Here is a 15858-nt window from a genome sequence, read left to right as displayed (position 1 = left end):
GGATTCCGGAGGGATGAAGGGATGCGGGAGGGATGCAGGGGGATGCAGGAGAGGTGAAGGGATGCAGGAGGGATGCAAGAGGGATGCATGCAGTAGGAATGCAGGGATGCAGGAGGGATGCAGGAACAATGCGGGAGGGATATAGGAAGGATTCAGGGATGTGGGGATGAAGGAGGGATGCAGGAGTGATGCAGGGATGCATGATTCAGGAGGGATGCAGGGGGATGCAGGAGAGGTGAAGGGATGAGGGAGGGATGCAGGAGGGATGCAGGGATGCAAAAGGGATGCAGGGATGCAAGGATGCGGGAGAGATGCAGTTATGCAGGAGAGGTGCAGGGATGCAAGAGGGATGCAGAAGGGATGCGGGGATGCAGGAGGGATGCAGGGGTGCAGGGGATGCAGGGATGCAGGAGGGATGCAGGGGATGCAGGTATGCGGGGGGATGCAGGAGAGGTGCAGGGATGCGGGAGGGATTCAGTAGGGATGTGGGGATGCAGGGATGTAGAAGGAATACAGGGATGCAGGAATGCAGGAGGGATGCGGGGTTGCAGGAGGGAATGCAGGGAAGGCAAGGACTCAGAGAGAGGATGGAGGCAAAGGCAGAGGAATACCATGTTCAGATCAAAGGAGGCAGATGCAAAATGGAGGTAGGGCATTTGCAATGCTATGGTAGGAGGGCAGCTGTTAGCAAAGGGACTCTGGCTCTAAGACCCACTCAGTGCTCACAGTGCTCTCACATCTCCCTGAAATCTCCAGAAACCATCTTCTAGGTACCATGTTACCTATACATCACACACACCAAATATAGGCCACATATTTAATACACATCACATATATAATATATGTGTGTATAAACATGATTCTACATATGTGCTTGTGTTCGTTTTGGGGGCAGTAAAGGGGCATGAACTCAGGGTCTCACACTTGCTAAGCAGGCACTCTACCACTGAGCAAATCCTGCAGACTTTTTTTTGTCTGTCGTAGGGCTTAAACTCTGGGCCTGGGCTCTGTCCCTCAGATCTTCAGCTCAAGCCTAGTGCCTTTTTTTTTTTTTTTTTTTTTTTGTCGGTCGTGGGACTTGAACTCTGGGCCTGGGCGCTGTCCCTCAGCTCTTCAGCTCAAGGCGAGCGCTCTACCACTTGAGCTACAGCGCCACTTCCGGTTTTCTGGTGGTTTATTGGAGATAGGAGTCTCACGGTCTCTCCTGCCCGGGCTGGCTTTGAACCGCGATCCTCAGATCTCAGCCTCCTGAGTAGCTAGGATTATAGGTGTGAGCCACCAGCGCCCGGCAAGCCTAGTGCTTTATCACTTGAGCCACAGTACCACTTCGGTTTTCTAAGTGGTTTATTGGAGGTAAGAGTCTCATGGTCTTTCCTCCCCGGGCTGGCTTTGAACCGAGATCCTCAGATCTCAGCCTCCTGAGTAGCTACTATTACAGGCATGAGCCACCGGCACTCAGCAGCAGACCTTTTTTTTCATTGTGAAAATACTGTACAGAGGGGTTACAATTACATGGGCAAGATAATGAGTGCATTTCTTTTTTTTGGGGGGGGGGCCTGAACTCTGGGCGTGGGTGGTGTCCCTCAGCTCTTCAGCTCAAGGCACAGCGCCACTTCTGGCTTTTTTCTTTTTGCTTATGTGGTGCTGAGGAATCGAACCCAGGGCCTCATGCATGCAAGGCAAGTGCTCTACCACTGAGCCACCTTCCCAGCCCAATGAATGCATTTCTTATCAAGCATTGTAGCCTCCTCCTTTGTTTCCCTTTCCCATCCCTTCCCTTCCTCCTCCCCCCGCCCTCCACCCAATCCTCCCCCCCCATCAAAGTTGTAAAGTTTGTTTTCCACATAATGACTTGTAGATCTCATTGTTGCAATGGGTACACCTGTATCCCTATTTAAACTATGTTTTTTCCCTTCCCCTCCACAAATTATACCAGCATCAAATACAGTGAAAGCAGGGGTTATACCGTGGGGGAGCAGCAGACCTTTTTGTGCTCCATTTATTTCTGCCTGGGCCTGCACATGGACTTTTATTTTATTTATTTATTTATTTATTTTGGTGTCAGTCCTGAGGCTTGAACTCAGGACCTGAGCACTATCCCCAAGCTTCTTTTGTTCACGGCTAGTGCTCTACCACTTGAGCCATAGCCCTACTTCTGGGTTTTTCTGTTGATGTGGTACTGAGGCATGGAACCCAGGGCTTCATGAATGCTCGGTGAGCACTCCCACTGAGCCACCTTCCCAGCCCCCTGAACTTGGAATTTTATTTTGTGCTGCTTGCTGTTGCTGAGATGACAGTTCTGCACCACACTGCCCAACCACTATGTGCCCAAGCTGGCCAGGAACCATAATCATCCTGATCTCAGGCTCTTCCATAGTTAGGATGAGAGGCTTGAGCCACTGCATCCTGCTCCCATATAAACATTTTGAGAACTTTATGTATTTTTTACTTGTAATCAATCTTCATATCTGCGTCAGGACAAACTCCACTGGCCCCTCAGCCATGGCTATACCATGCTCACACCAGTGCACAACCCACCTCTCTCTCATAGACTCCTCTATGTCAGGTAAGTGCAGGTGTTTGGCACCCATGTAATTTCCAAGTCTCCTGTAGGTCATACCCATGAGTCTTTAGGCTCCACTGAGATGTTAGGTCACTTAACCAGCCTCATTCCTTAGCTACTAGAAGCTCTCAAATGCCAGGAAAACATAGCCCAGGACATTAGCTCAGTGACAATCATTTTGTACTTCAGGCCTCCTAGAACTTCAAGATAATAAATAAATATATGTGTCGGGGGGGCTCCCCTCCCTTCCTCCCTCCCTCCCTCCCTGCCTTCCTTCCTTTTTTCCTTCCTTCCTTCCTTCCTTCCTTCCTTCCTTCTTTCCTCCCTCCCTCCCTCCCTTCCTTCCTTTTTCTTTCTTATGCTAGTATGGGACCTTTAACTCAGGACCTCATGTTTGGCTTTTTCCTTTCATGGCTGCACTCTACTATTTGAGCCACATCTCTACTTCTGGCTTCTCCCCCCCCCCCCTTAATTGGAGATAAGAGTCTCTTGGATTTGTCTCCCTAGTCTTCAAAAAAAAAAAAGGATCCTCAGATCTCAGTTTCCTGAGTAGCTAGGATTATAGGTTTGAGCCACTGGCTCCTGGCTATAAGTGTATGTTGTTTCAAACTACTAAGCTTTGGATACTTGCTAACAGAAGCCATAGGAACCTACTACAAGAGACTCTACAGGTTCAGACCCCTAGCTTAGCACAGGCAGCCACAGAGGCCTCTTCAGGCAGGTCACTCTTCCCATCTCTGCCAGCAGGGACCCCAGACCTCTGCGACAGTGACCTCACCTTCTATCCAGATGCAGTTTCCCTAAGCCTAGCCCCAATGCACCCTCCCAGGACAGGCCTGCCCCCGGGCACACAGGGCCTGCCAGCCGCCTTTGGTGCTCTGGCACATTTGGCTTCCTGGCTCCAGGCCTCCAGATCCCCCTCGGCTCTGCACCTGGGAGGTCATCAGGTGCGCCCAATTTGATGAATGGGGAAACTGAGGCTGAGAAAGAGAGCGTCTATGCCTATGGGTGAATAAGTCAGGTGAGACCCGGAGTTTCAAACAGGAGGTGGGAGTAAAATCAAATTTGGGGGTCGACGTTTGAAATTCTGAGGCCTGGAGACAACACAGCTGGAGCAGCAGAGGGGGCGTGGTCTATAAAGGGGTGTGGTCGAGCGGGAGCCGGCAGATGCGCTAGGCGCTGGGGCGGGGCTTAAATGGAGCCTAACAGAGAGGAAGAAAGACCTAGAACGGGGGCGGGAAGTTTGGGTGTGGGTGGGGCCTACCCTGCGCATGTGTGGAGACTAATGAGGAAGAGGGGTGGGGCTCGCTGGGACTCAAAGGGGGACAGAGGGCGTGGCTTAGACTGGGCGCGACACCGCAAGAGGGCGTGGTCATGGAGGCGGGGTCTGGCCGGGAGGGGCGGGGTCGGTATCTGCCAGGAGGAGCCGGGCCAGCGGCTTCAACCTCCACAATGTCGCCGAGTCGGGGGAGTGTGAGAGTGTGCGTGTGTGTGTGTGTGTAGCACTTCCGGATGAGGCCGTGCGTACTTCCGGCCAAGATGGCGGCGCCCAGCAGAGTCAGGTGCAGGCGATTCTCTCCTTAGGCGCGGCGGCGGCTCGAGGCTCGAGCGGGTAAGACCTGCGGTGCGGGGGACCCATCTTCGAAAAGGAGGGGCTTCGCCGGTCACTAAGGAGACCGTGCGGCTTTGGAGGCGGGGCAGCGGGTTGCTAAGTGACGGGGACGCGGGCTCAGGAGAAGGGGGGCTTGTTGCCAGGAAGAGTGGGTGGGGCCTGTTGCTAGGAATGAAGGAGGGGCTTAGGGCTTTGAGTATGAAGGGGCGGGGGCCGTGGTTAAGAGGGGTGCGGGTTGAGTGGTTTGGGGTCGTGGGGGGCCGCCAGACGCCCCTTAAACGCCACGTTTTCAGCAGACATCCCAGAAGTCGACCCACCAGGACGTCAGAGCGCTATCGGCGGTGACCATCTTCCCCCCCCATCACCTTTCTCCCCTTCCTCACAAACGGTCCATGGCAGACCAAGGCTCGGGGGGCAGTCGCCTCCCCCTGGCGTTGCCCCCGGCCTCTTCTCAGGGGTGCTCGTCTGGGGGCGGCGGCTCCTCAGCGGGGGGCGCCGGCAACCCCCGGCCCCCGCGCAACCTGCAGGGTCTGCTGCAAATGGCCATCACGGCGGGTTCTCAGGAGCCAGACCCCCCTCCAGAGCCCATGAGCGAGGAGGTAACGTACTGGGACCCCGGGGCCCGAAAGCCTGGGGTGAAGGTCTTGGGGATAGAGATGTCTTGGGAAGTGTGGCTTGATGGGGGAGGGAGGAAGGCTTGATATTGAGGACTTCCTGGTTGGGGCGTCTTGATGTGGGGAGGCTTGGTAAGCTGTCTTTGGGCTGGATGGGGTCATGATGTAGGCTGAAGGTCAGAGGTCAAGTGTCTGATTCCCTGGACCAAGGGCACCGTCCCAGGAGGAAGAATCACCTCTTGGTTAAACAAAACAAAGCAAGAACGGAAAACCAAAAACAAAAAATATAGAAGGGCCCTCCAGGGCCCCACAGACTTGGAGTCTGGGCTGTCCAGCTGTATGACCTTGGGTCTATTAAATCTTTTAAAGGCTTGAGTTCATTCGTTTGCAAATTGATGTTAATATCAAGGATTGCAAAACATTCTAAAGTGGCTCTAAGTTTCCAGTTCACGGGGCTCTACACAAGTACAGTGCATAGTTTGACTTAAGGCTCTGCAAGGGCTGACAATGACCTTGTCTTAGACAAGTCACAACCTTGCTCTTTTTTTTTTTTTTTTAATCAGTTGGAGGGGCTGGGAAGGTGGCTCAGTGGTAGAGTGCTTGCCTTGCATGCCTGAGGTCCTGGGTTCGATTCCTCAGCACCACATAAGCAAAAAAAAAAAAAAAAAAAAAAAAGCCAGAAGTGGTGCTGTGGCTCAAGTGGTAGAGTGCTAGCCTTGAGCTGAAGAGCTGAAGGACAGTGCCCAGGCCCAGAGTTCAGGCCCCATGACCGGACCCAAAAAAAAAAAAAAAATTCAGTTGGAGACACCTAGAGTTGTTTTGAAGGCAGGTAGTGATACTATATGTAATGATTACTTCTAAACCCATGGTGCTAATCTATACATATACTATGTCATTGAACCTTTTAACAGTGAGGTGGGAAATAGGTACAGAAAGATTTTTTTTCCATTCATAAATCTTATTCCATTTACATGTGCTTCATGCATGTGTCCTTTTTTTAATTATTACTTTTGTCGGTCTTGGGGCTTGAACTCTGGGCTTGGGCACTGTTCCTCAGCTCTTCAGCTCAGGGTGAGCCCTCAACCATTTGAGCCACAGTGCCACTTCCGGCTTATTCTGCTTATATGGTGCTGAGGAATCGAACCCAGGGCCTCATTCATGCAAGGCAAGCACTCTACCACTGAGCCGCCTTCCCAGCCCACAGGCTGGTTTTGAACAGTGATCCTCAGATCTTAGTCTCCTGAGTAATTAGGATTATAAGCCTGAACCACTTGACAGCCAGCTATGTTTGTGTGTGTGTGTGTGTGTGTGTGTGTGTGTGTGTGTGTGTGTGTGTGTGTGTGTTTGTGTTTGTTTGCCAGTCCTAGGGCTTGAACGGGTCTGGGCTCTAACCAGGAGTTTCTTTTGCTCAAGGCTAGAACTCTACTGTTCTAGAGCACTACTTCTGGCTTTTTCTGTGTATATGGTACTGAGGAATTGAACCTAGGGCTTCATGAACACTAGGCAAGCACTCTATCACTAAACCACATTCCCAGACTTACATGTGTTCTTTTCAATGCCCAGATTATTATTGGTGAAAATTTCATAAAACATTTGTAAACAAACAAGACATTATCAAGTTATTTCTTTTTAAACTTTTTTTCTAGCATGTATCAAAAATCATAAAGGCAAAAAAATTAAAAGTACTGAAATACACAGGACTTAAGTTGACCTACCTTCTCTAAGACTACCTCATTTAATTCTGCAGCTCCACCCCAGCCATCCTGATCCTGTCTGCCCATCCTTATCCCATGGTACTTGTTACAGAACCATATCTTGTAGTCTGCTTATCCTGTCTGCTCTCTCACCAGAATGTGGGTCACTCCCTCCCGCATTCCCACCCCATAAGAGTTTCTGCCTGTCTGGCTCAGGACCAAGAAGAGTTTGAGTAAAAAGATGCCCTTGGGCCAGAAGTGGTTCTAGTGGTAGAGTGCTAGCCTTGAGCAAAAGAAGCTCAGGGACAGTGCCCAGGTCCTGAGTTCAAGCCCCAAAACTGGCAAAGAAAAGAAAAGAAAGAAAAACCCTGAAGAGCAGGGTGTGGTGACACACACTTTCATGCCAGCACTCTAGAGGCTGAGCCTTAGGAGCATGAAGGAGAATAGCCTGGGCTGCTTATTGGTTCAGATGAACCTGTGTAGCCAGTCCCTGTCTCAGGATAAAAGAAAAAAAAAAAAAAGGTGCATGCATGCTCCCTAGACACTTTTTCTTTTGTTTGGGTGGTATAGGGGTTTGACCTCAGGACCTCTCACATGCAAAGCTACTGCTCTACCACTAAAGCCACTCTGCTAGCTCCTTTTTTATTCTCAAGATAGGATCTTGCTTTGTGCCTGGGCCAGCCTGGACTGTGATCCTCCTGTTGGTGCCTACCTGCAACAACAGGACAGAAGTCTGTCACCACGTCCAGCCCTGTGCTCTGCTTGTGGCTGGGATAACAACACTCTTACCGACCACTGGTTGAGATGGAGTCTCTTTTTCACCACTTCTAACTTTTTCTGTTTACTGGGGAATCGAATCCAAGGCATCATGCATGCTTGGCAAACACGCTACCACTAAGCCACATTCCCAGCTGGATGGGGTATCTATGCCCAAGGGGATTACAAGCTTGAGCCACCATTTCCGGCCTAGACACTATGATGGAAAAGGCTGTGACTCCCTCCATAACCACCGCTTTCCTCCTCCTGCCTTGCAGAGGCGCCAGTGGCTGCAGGAGGCCATGTCAGCTGCCTTCCGGGGCCAGCGAGAGGAGGTGGAACAGATGAAGAGCTGCCTCCGGGTGCTGTCCCAGCCCATGCCCTCTGCAGTGGGGGAAGCTGAGCTGGCCTCTGATCAACAGGAGCGCGAGGGGGCCCTGGAGCTGCTGGCCGACCTGTGTGAGAACATGGACAATGCCACAGGTACCGATCCCCAGAGTACCCTGTCCCCAGCCTGGCTTTCTCCTGGGACCCGCAGCACCAGCAGCCCCTCCCAGCCTCCAGGTCCCCCTCCCCTTACACCAGGAGCAGGGTGGTGCCACAGTGACTCTCCGCTGGTGTTTGCTGCAGATTTCTGCCAGCTGTCGGGCATGCACCTACTGGTGGGCCGCTACCTGGAGGCACGGGCGGCAGGGCTGCGGTGGCGGGCCGCACAGCTCATCGGGACGTGCAGTCAGAATGTGGCGGCCATCCAGGAGCAGGTGCTGGGCCTTGGTGCCCTGCGGAAGCTGCTACGGCTGCTTGACCGGGACTCCTGCGACACGGTACGCGTCAAGGCCCTCTTCGCCATCTCCTGTGAGTGTCCCAGGGGTGCCAGGGGGATGGGCTGGGGCCAGAGCTGGCCACAGGGGTGGGGCCTGCAGGGCCACAAGGGGTGGGGTACCAGAGTTCTGAAGTCCCACAGCCCGCAGCCTGTCCAGCACACTTTCCCACTCCAGAGGCACAGGGAAGGTTCCTTGTCTTGTGGCTTATGGGCTGTTTCCTTTCAGTACTGAAGAAGTGGGGCCCCAGGTTGGGCCTGGGCTTTCACTGGAAAGCAGGTATATGTCTGCAGAACAGTGGTCCTGCTGCCTGGGCGGGAGGTGGAGATGAGGCGCAGGGGCTGTGATCACAACCCAAGCCAAGAGTAGAGGCAGAGGGTGAGGGACTGGGAGCTCTAAGTGACTTTGGGCTCCCTGGTTAATTCTGGAGACGTTTCTGGTGGTCATATGGAAGCTCAGGGCTCTGGTGCTCCTCAACATCTGCTGTGTATCTTACACTTGAAGTACATCTCAATTCAGATAGGGCATTTTAAGTAGTTGCTATAAAATACAGTAACAAAAGTAACAGAATTGTGTTTTAATGGCTGAGATCTGAGGATTGCAGTTCAAAGCCAGCCCAGGCAGGAAAGTCCGTGAGACTCTTATCTCCAATAAACCACTAGAAAACCGGAAGTGGCGCTGTGGCTTAAGTGGTAGAGTGCTCACCTTGAGCTGAAGAGGTGAGGGACAGCACCCAGGCCCAGAGTTCAAGCCCCACGACCGACAAAAAAAAAAAAAAAAAAAAAATTCTCATGGACTTTCCCAGACTGCCCATCTGGCTTTGAGCCATGATCCTCAGATCTGTCTCCTGAGTAGCGAGGTATGAACCACCGTGCCTGTTTTGTTTTGTTTTGTTTTTTGGTGCCAGTCCTGAGGCTTGAACTCAGAGTCTCGGCATTGTCCTTGAGCTTTTTTTTTTTTGGGTCCGGTTGTGGGGCCTGAGCTCTGGGACTGGGTGCTGTCCCTCAGCTCTTCAGCTCAAGGCTAGCACTCTACCACTTGAGCCACAGTGCCACTTCCGGCTTTTTTTTTCTGCTTATGTGGTGCTGAGGAATCGAACCCAGGGCCTCATGCATGCAAGGCAAGCGCTCTACCACTGAGCCACCTTCCCAGCCCTGTCCTTGAGCTTTTTTCAGGCTACCACTCTATCACTTGAGCCATAGCTCCACATCTGGCTTTTTGGTGGGTAATTGAGATAAGAGTCTCCTGCCTGGGCTGGCTTCTAACCAAGATCCTCAGATCTCAGCCTCCTGAGTAGCTAGGACAATCAATGTGAGAACTTGGCATCTGGCAGTTTGTTAACATTTAAGTTGATTTGAACTTGCATGGCTATGTTCCTCAGCCACATTTCTCAGTCAGGTACTTAGTATAAGCTTACCAGTGCCTCCTGTCTGTCTTGGCAGAGCAGGCCCATAGCCAGCCATGAGCTGGTGTTCCTGGGGGCGTGGGTCCTAGAGGTGCTTCCCCTGTTCCTGCCCTTCAGGGAGGCCTTCCAGAGCTCTCATTGCCCTCAGAATAAAGGTCATCCCTGCTCTGTAGCCTGACCTGCTGGGTCTTCATTTCTTCAGCTATCAAATCGAATCCAAGAGCAATTACTTCTAGGATAGTTCTGCCGGGTGCTGCTGTCTCATACCTATAATCCTAGCTACTCAGGAGGCTGAGATCTCAGGATCTCAGTTCAAAGCCAGCCCTGGAAGGAAACGTCAGTGAGACTTTTATCTCCAATAAACCACCAGAAAACCAGAAGTGGCGCTGTGGTTCAAGTGGTAGAGCACTCACCTTGAGCTGAAGAGCTGAGGGACAGCACTCAGGCCCAGGGTTCCAGCCTCACTACCCACTCGGAGACTTCACATACAGGAGGAGGAGGTTTATTGGAGAGGGCATCTTTCCCCACGGGAGAGTGGGCAGTATGGCCTGCCCCTATCCAGGTAGAAGCTTGTCACTCCAGAGCTAGAGAGGGTGGTACTCTGCCTGGGTAGGTAGATCTGGGCAGAGATGGCAGTGCCCACCTATGCTGGTGGGAGCTCTGTGGTAGAGAGGAGCTCAGGTCTTCAGGGAGCTTGGGGCTACCAGCTACCCTGGGAAATGTAGTGGGCCGGGCTGAGGGCATGACATGGAAGGAATCCTAACAGAGATTTTTTTTTTGCCAATCCTGGGGCTTGAACTCTGGGCCTTGGCATTGTCCCTGAGCTACTTTTGCTCAAGGCTAGCACTCTACCACTTGAACCATGGTGTCACTTTCTGCTTTTTTTTTTTTTTTTGGTCAGTTATGGGGCCTGAACTCTGGGCCTGGGCGCTGTCCCTCAGCTCTTCAGCTCAAGGCAAGCGCTCTACCACTTGAGCCACAGCATCACTTCTGGCTTTTTCTGCTTAAGTCGTGCTTAGGAATTGAACCGAGGGCCTCATGCATGCAAGGCAAGCAAGCACTCTATCACTGAGCCACCTTCCCAGCCCCACTTCCTGCTTTTTCTGAGTAGTTTATTAGAAATAAGAGTATAATGGGGACTTTTCTGCCTGGGCTGGCTTTGAACTGTGATCCTCACTTCAGATCTCAGCTCCTGAGTAGCTTACAGGTGTGAGCCACCAGCACCCAGCTGTATGAGTGCATATAAGGAAAATGTCACTGCAGGCAGGAAAATCCATGCAGTTGTCCAGCACTGCTGAGCGAGGGGAAGGGAAATTGCTAATGAGTACCAGCGTGATAAAAGCGTTCCAGAGTTGCATGACTGCGGGGACTGTGCAGTCTTGTATCTCAAAATGACAGTGAATGGATTATGAACTATACCTCCCAGAAATAAGCCCCCAAAAGAAGATAATGCATAGGTAGCACAGATCTATGGAGAGCAAAGAAGGTGGTAGTAGTGGTGGTAATGATGGTGGTGCTGTTGGTGATGGTGACTATGATGGGGGTAATAGTGATGTGTGTGATGTGTGTGATGATGGAGATAGTGGTGGTGGTGGTGGTGGTGGTGATGGTGACCTCAAGGCCCTGCCTCCCCCTCTCCTCAGGCCTGGTCCGGGAGCAGGAGGCAGGGCTGCTCCAGTTCCTCCGCCTGGATGGCTTCTCCGTGCTGATGCGCGCTATGCAGCAGCAGGTGCAAAAGCTCAAGGTCAAGTCAGCTTTCCTGCTGCAGAACCTGCTGGTGGGCCACCCCGAGCACAAAGGTGGGCAGCCCTGGCTGGGGTGGGCAGCCTGGGCTGGGGTGGGCACAGTCTAGGGGACACGGCGTGCCGTGGGGCCTCTGATTGCTATCCTCCCACAGGGACGCTGTGCGCCATGGGCATGGTCCAGCAGCTGGTGGCCCTGGTGAGGACGGAGCACAGCCCCTTCCATGAGCACGTGCTTGGAGCCCTGTGCAGGTACACTGGCCGGAGCAGCCTGGGGGCCTGGAGCAGAGGACTTAGAGCCTTCTCTGTGAGGGATGGAGAGCAAGGGGCCAGAGGGGAGCAGGCACTGCCCAGCCTTGTTTACCCCATGTGCACAGCTTACGCTGCACACTGGGGAGGGAAGTCTTCATTACCCCTTCCAAGCCATAGGTTGGTGTTTAGCGGTCACAGAAAGCAGCTGAGTGTTGGCTATGTCAGCCCTGCCAGGCACCTGTTTTATACAGGTCACATCCTTTCCCCTGTCACTGTGCAGGTGGGGGGTGGGCCACGGTGGGGGCTGGATGGTGGGAGTGGGCTGTGGAGGCCCTCTCTGTCCTAAGGGCCACTCCCATGTCCCCCTGCAGCCTGGTGACAGACTTCCCCCAGGGCGTGCGTGAATGCCGGGAGCCGGAGCTGGGCCTGGAGGAGCTGCTGCGCCACCGCTGCCAGCTACTGCAGCAGCATGAGGAGTACCAGGTGGGGAGGGCAAGGTGCCTCACCCAGGGCTCTCTCCCCCCACCACTTGGGCATAACGCACTGCTGCCCTGGGCTGTGCAGAGGGGGGGTGGGTGGGGATTCAGTTAAACACTAAGCTGAGTGCCAGTGCTCACGCCTGTAATCCCAGCTGCTTGGGAGGCTGAGAACTGAGTTTTGACACCGGGCCCTCTGGGAAACATTCTCCTGGCACCTGTCAGGTGACAGGCCCCCGTGGGCATGGGGGTGTAGCCTGCATTTCCCAGGAGCTCGTGGGGAGGCAGAGGAAGCACAGGCCCATGTAGTGTGTATCTGTGCATGTATGACATGTGTTCTATGTGTGGGTCTGTACGTGTCTGAGTGGCAGAGGTGTGGTCGGCCTCTGTACTCAGGCCTCCTCTCTCACCCTCCTCCAGGAGGAGCTGGAGTTCTGCGAAAAGCTGCTACAGACCTGTTTCTCTAGCCCCACGGACGACAGCATGGATCGGTGAAACCAAGTGGCTTCTTGTGCTCTCTCCCTGTGGGAACCCCAGGCCTCCTGCCCCCTCCTTCCCATGGCGTCCTCTCCCAAGGGATTGGGGGCCTGGCCAGTGCCTGGGCGTGCCAGTGCACCTCTGGGCAGCCCCCTGGAGGGGTGCTGAGAATGGTGCTGGCTCTTTGGACCCCACCCTGCACACTCTCCCTCCCCATCTCTGCACTGCTCTTCCAATAAAGGCATTTCTCCTCCTCCTGCCACCTTGTCACCTCCTCTCCAGGGTCCCTGGGGGAGGGCTGGTGAGGGTAGGGACCTGGGGAACTGATGAAAAAAATAAAAGCATTGCTTGTGCTGTGGCCTTCCATCCTCCAGCCTCTGTCGGGCGAGAGTGCAGGGAACATTGGTCCTATTCTTGTTTTTTTGGTTGGTACTTGGGCCTGAACTCTGGGCCTGGGCACTGTTCCTCAGGTCTTCTGCTCAAGGCAACAGCTCTACCGCTTGAACCACAGCACCACTTCTAGTTTTCTGGTGGTTAATTGGAGAGATAAGAGTCTCATGGACTTTCCTGTCCAGGCTGGCTCTGAACTGTGATTGCCAGATCTCAGCCTCCTGGATTACAGGTATGAGCCAGCGGTGCCCAGCTTTTTTTTATTTGGACTTCCCAGCATCCCTGAATTCTCCTGTTTGATTAGAAGCCATTTTCTTTCCCAGCATCCCTTGCAGTAGGGTAGTCATGTGACTTCCGCTGCAGAACATAGGGAGGGTGGTCCTGGCTGTGAGCACAGGCCATAGAAGAGGTCCTGTCCTGGGTCGTGTTGGACAGACAGGGCAGGGAACAGGTGCACCTGGCGTCTAGAGGGGACGGGCAGAAGTTCTTAGTGTTGGGATGGAGATCACTATGTCTAGGCCAGGCTTGTGACCTAGCCTCACAGACCTTTGAGGGGAATGCCCTCTTTCCTGTAACAAATTAGTGTTGGGTGGTTAAGAGATTTGTCATTTGCAACTAAGAGTTTTCTTGACTGGTGATGTTTTTAAATGCTATTTTTATTAGCATATATGAGTTGTACAAGGCGAGTTTCATGTCATTTCCATACATACGAAAATACCTGGATCAAAGTCACTGTGTTCCATCCTTCTTAAAAAGTTTCAAACAAGTTTCACTGTTGCATTTCATACATGTACATTATTTCAAACACATTCACCCTTAATCTTTTTTTTTGTCGGTCATGCGGCTTGAACTCAGGGCCCAGAAACTGTTCCTGGGCTCTTTCGTGAAAGACTAGTGCTCTACCACTTTGAGCCACAGCTCCACTTCCAGTTTTCTGGTGGTTAATTAGAGGATACTTTCATGAGCTGGGCGCGGGTGGTTCAAGCCTGTCATCCTAGCTACTCAGGAGGCTGAGATCTGAGGATCACGGTTCAAAGCCAGCCTGGACAGGAAAGTCAGTGAGACTCATCTCCAATGAACCACCAGAAAACTGGAAGTGGAGCTGTGGCTCAAGTGGTAGAGTGCTTGCCTTGAGCTGAAGAGCTGAGGGACAGCGCCCAGGCCCAGAGTTCAAGCCTCAAGACTGACCCAAACTCCCCCCCCCAAAAAACCTGGGAGTACTGCTATGGTTCAAGTGATAGGGTACTATCTTTGAGCACAAAGAACTCAGGGTAGCACCCAGGCCCAGAATTCCTGGGCAAAAAGACTTTTCTGCCCAGCCTGGCTTTGAACCGCAATCCTCAGATGTCAGCCTCTTGAGAAGCTAGGCTTACCATGGTAAGGCATCAGCACCCGGCTTCCCCCCCTCTTGTATCACCCACTGCTGCTGGTATCTACTCCACAACAGAGCCTGTTTTACTTGGCTGTGATTCCTTTACTTTCCATATATATTAATACAAAGGATTTGTACTGTTGTAATTCTAGATGAGCATATATTATGACATATTGTTTAATTTTTTTTTTTTTTGCAGTACTAGGGTTTGAATGCAGAGCCACCTGTGTGCTTATCTTACTCGACCAGCACTCTACTACCTGAGCCACACCTCCAGCCCCACTTTTTGCTGGTTGCTTTGGACTTTTCCTGCCAGGTTGGCTTTGAGCTATGAACCTCCAGATCTCAACCTCTTCAGGAACTAGAATGATAATTGTGAGTCATGGCCACCTGGCGCGATGCTATTTTTCAAGAGAGAATGGTGTGCTCAGAATGGCTAATTCCTGGCCAAATGTGTAGCTAGAACTCAGACCTAGACCAATTTTAAAGCCAGCTCCATTTGATAACTGGGCTCACAGCCTGACATGTGGGATACATTTGAGCACTTGGAAATTCTGAATCAGTTTGCTGTTTATTTGGGATAAATTGAGAGTCCACCTGAAGATCAGATGTCTTTTTTTTTTTTTTGTTGGTCGTGGGGACTGAACTCTGGGCCTGGGTGCTATCCCTCCTCAGCTCTTCAGCTCTTCAGCTCTTCAGCTCAAGGCTAGTGCTCTACCACTTGAGCCACCTCTGGCTTTTTCTGCTTATGTGGTGCTGAGTAATCGAAACCAGGGCTTCATGCATGCAAGGCAAGCGCTCTACCACTGATCCACCTTCCCAGACCTTACCTTTTTTTTTTTTTTTTGGTCAGTCTTGGGGCTTGAATTCAGGGCCTAGGAACTGTCCCTGAGCTCCTTTTTGTTCAAGGCTGGCACGCTACTACTTCAGCCATAGCGCCACTTCCAGCTTTTTCTGTTTATGTGGTACTAAGGAATGGAACCCAGGGCTTCAGTCATTCTAGGCAAGCACTCTACCACTAAGCCACATCCCCAGCCCTGAGAATTTTTTTTTTAATCTTTTTTAATTTTTGCTAGTCCTGGGGCTTAGGCTCTGTCCTTGAGCCTTCTGTGCTCAATGCTAGTGCTCTATCACTTGAGCCACAGCATCACTCCCAGCTTTTTCTGTTTATGTGGTACTGAGGAATGGAACCCAGGGTGGCTTCATGCATGCAAGGCAAGCACTCTACCACTGAGCCATATTCCCAGCCTCGAGAGTTTTTTTTTTTTTTTTTTTCCGGTCGTGGGGCTTGAACTCTGGGCCTGAGCACTGTCCCTCAGCTCTTCAGCTCAAGTCTAGCACTCTACCACTTGAGCCACAGCGCCACTTCTGGCTTTTTCTGATTATGTGGTGCTGAGGCATCGAACCCAGGGCCTCATACATGCAAGGCAAGCAATCTACCACTAAGCCACCTCCCCCCCCCCACCCCCCCCCGAGAATTTTTAAGACTCCATCTCGGGGCTGGGAAGGTGGCTCAGTGGTAGAGCACTTGCCTTGCATGCCTAAGGCCCTGGGTTCGATTCCTCAGCACCACATAAGCAGAAAGAAAAAAGCCAGAGTGGCGCTGTGGCTCAAGTGGTAGAGTGCTAACCTTGAGCTGAAGAGCTGAGGGACAGTGCCCAGGCCCAGAGTTCAGGCCCCATAC

At 52.3% G+C, this 15858-nt stretch overlaps 1 protein-coding gene across 3 annotated transcripts; it reads left to right on the top strand.

Moving 5' to 3' along the window:
* Nucleotides 1-3979: 3979 nt before the first annotated feature.
* On the top strand, nucleotides 3980-12672 carry Hspbp1 (HSPA (Hsp70) binding protein 1). Of its 3 annotated transcripts, none has more exons than XM_070000605.1 (8): nucleotides 3980-4175; nucleotides 4472-4774; nucleotides 7518-7722; nucleotides 7870-8094; nucleotides 11109-11264; nucleotides 11363-11459; nucleotides 11831-11942; nucleotides 12356-12672. In XM_070000605.1, the coding sequence occupies exons 2-8, from the start codon at nucleotides 4568-4570 to the stop codon at nucleotides 12428-12430; spliced, it is 1077 nt and encodes a 358-aa protein (XP_069856706.1). In that variant the 5' UTR covers nucleotides 3980-4175; nucleotides 4472-4567; the 3' UTR covers nucleotides 12431-12672. The 3 variants fall into 3 exon arrangements, with proteins under 3 accessions (XP_069856706.1, XP_069856703.1, XP_069856707.1); XM_070000602.1 differs by having other exon boundaries at nucleotides 4469-4774; XM_070000606.1 differs by lacking the exon at nucleotides 3980-4175 and adding an exon at nucleotides 4352-4371.
* Nucleotides 12673-15858: the final 3186 nt, after the last annotated feature.

This window comes from Dipodomys merriami, unplaced genomic scaffold (genome assembly GCF_024711535.1).
Source record: "Dipodomys merriami isolate MVZ:Mamm:240054 unplaced genomic scaffold, mDipMer1.0.p SCAF_57, whole genome shotgun sequence".
Taxonomy (NCBI): domain Eukaryota; kingdom Metazoa; phylum Chordata; class Mammalia; order Rodentia; family Heteromyidae; genus Dipodomys; species Dipodomys merriami.
The sequence above is the reverse complement of the archived record's forward strand: the minus strand, read 5'-3'. Positions and strand labels throughout refer to the sequence as shown.

Excerpts from the sequence above, each read along its gene's own strand:
- Hspbp1 (XM_070000605.1), top strand. The coding sequence starts at position 4,568 with ATGGCAGACCAAGGCTCGGGGGGCAGTCGCCTCCCCCTGGCGTTGCCC. Across the intron at positions 4,775-7,517 it reads CAGAGCCCATGAGCGAGGAG|AGGCGCCAGTGGCTGCAGGA; the intron begins GTAACGTACTGG and ends CCTGCCTTGCAG. Across the intron at positions 11,265-11,362 it reads GGGCCACCCCGAGCACAAAG|GGACGCTGTGCGCCATGGGC; the intron begins GTGGGCAGCCCT and ends ATCCTCCCACAG.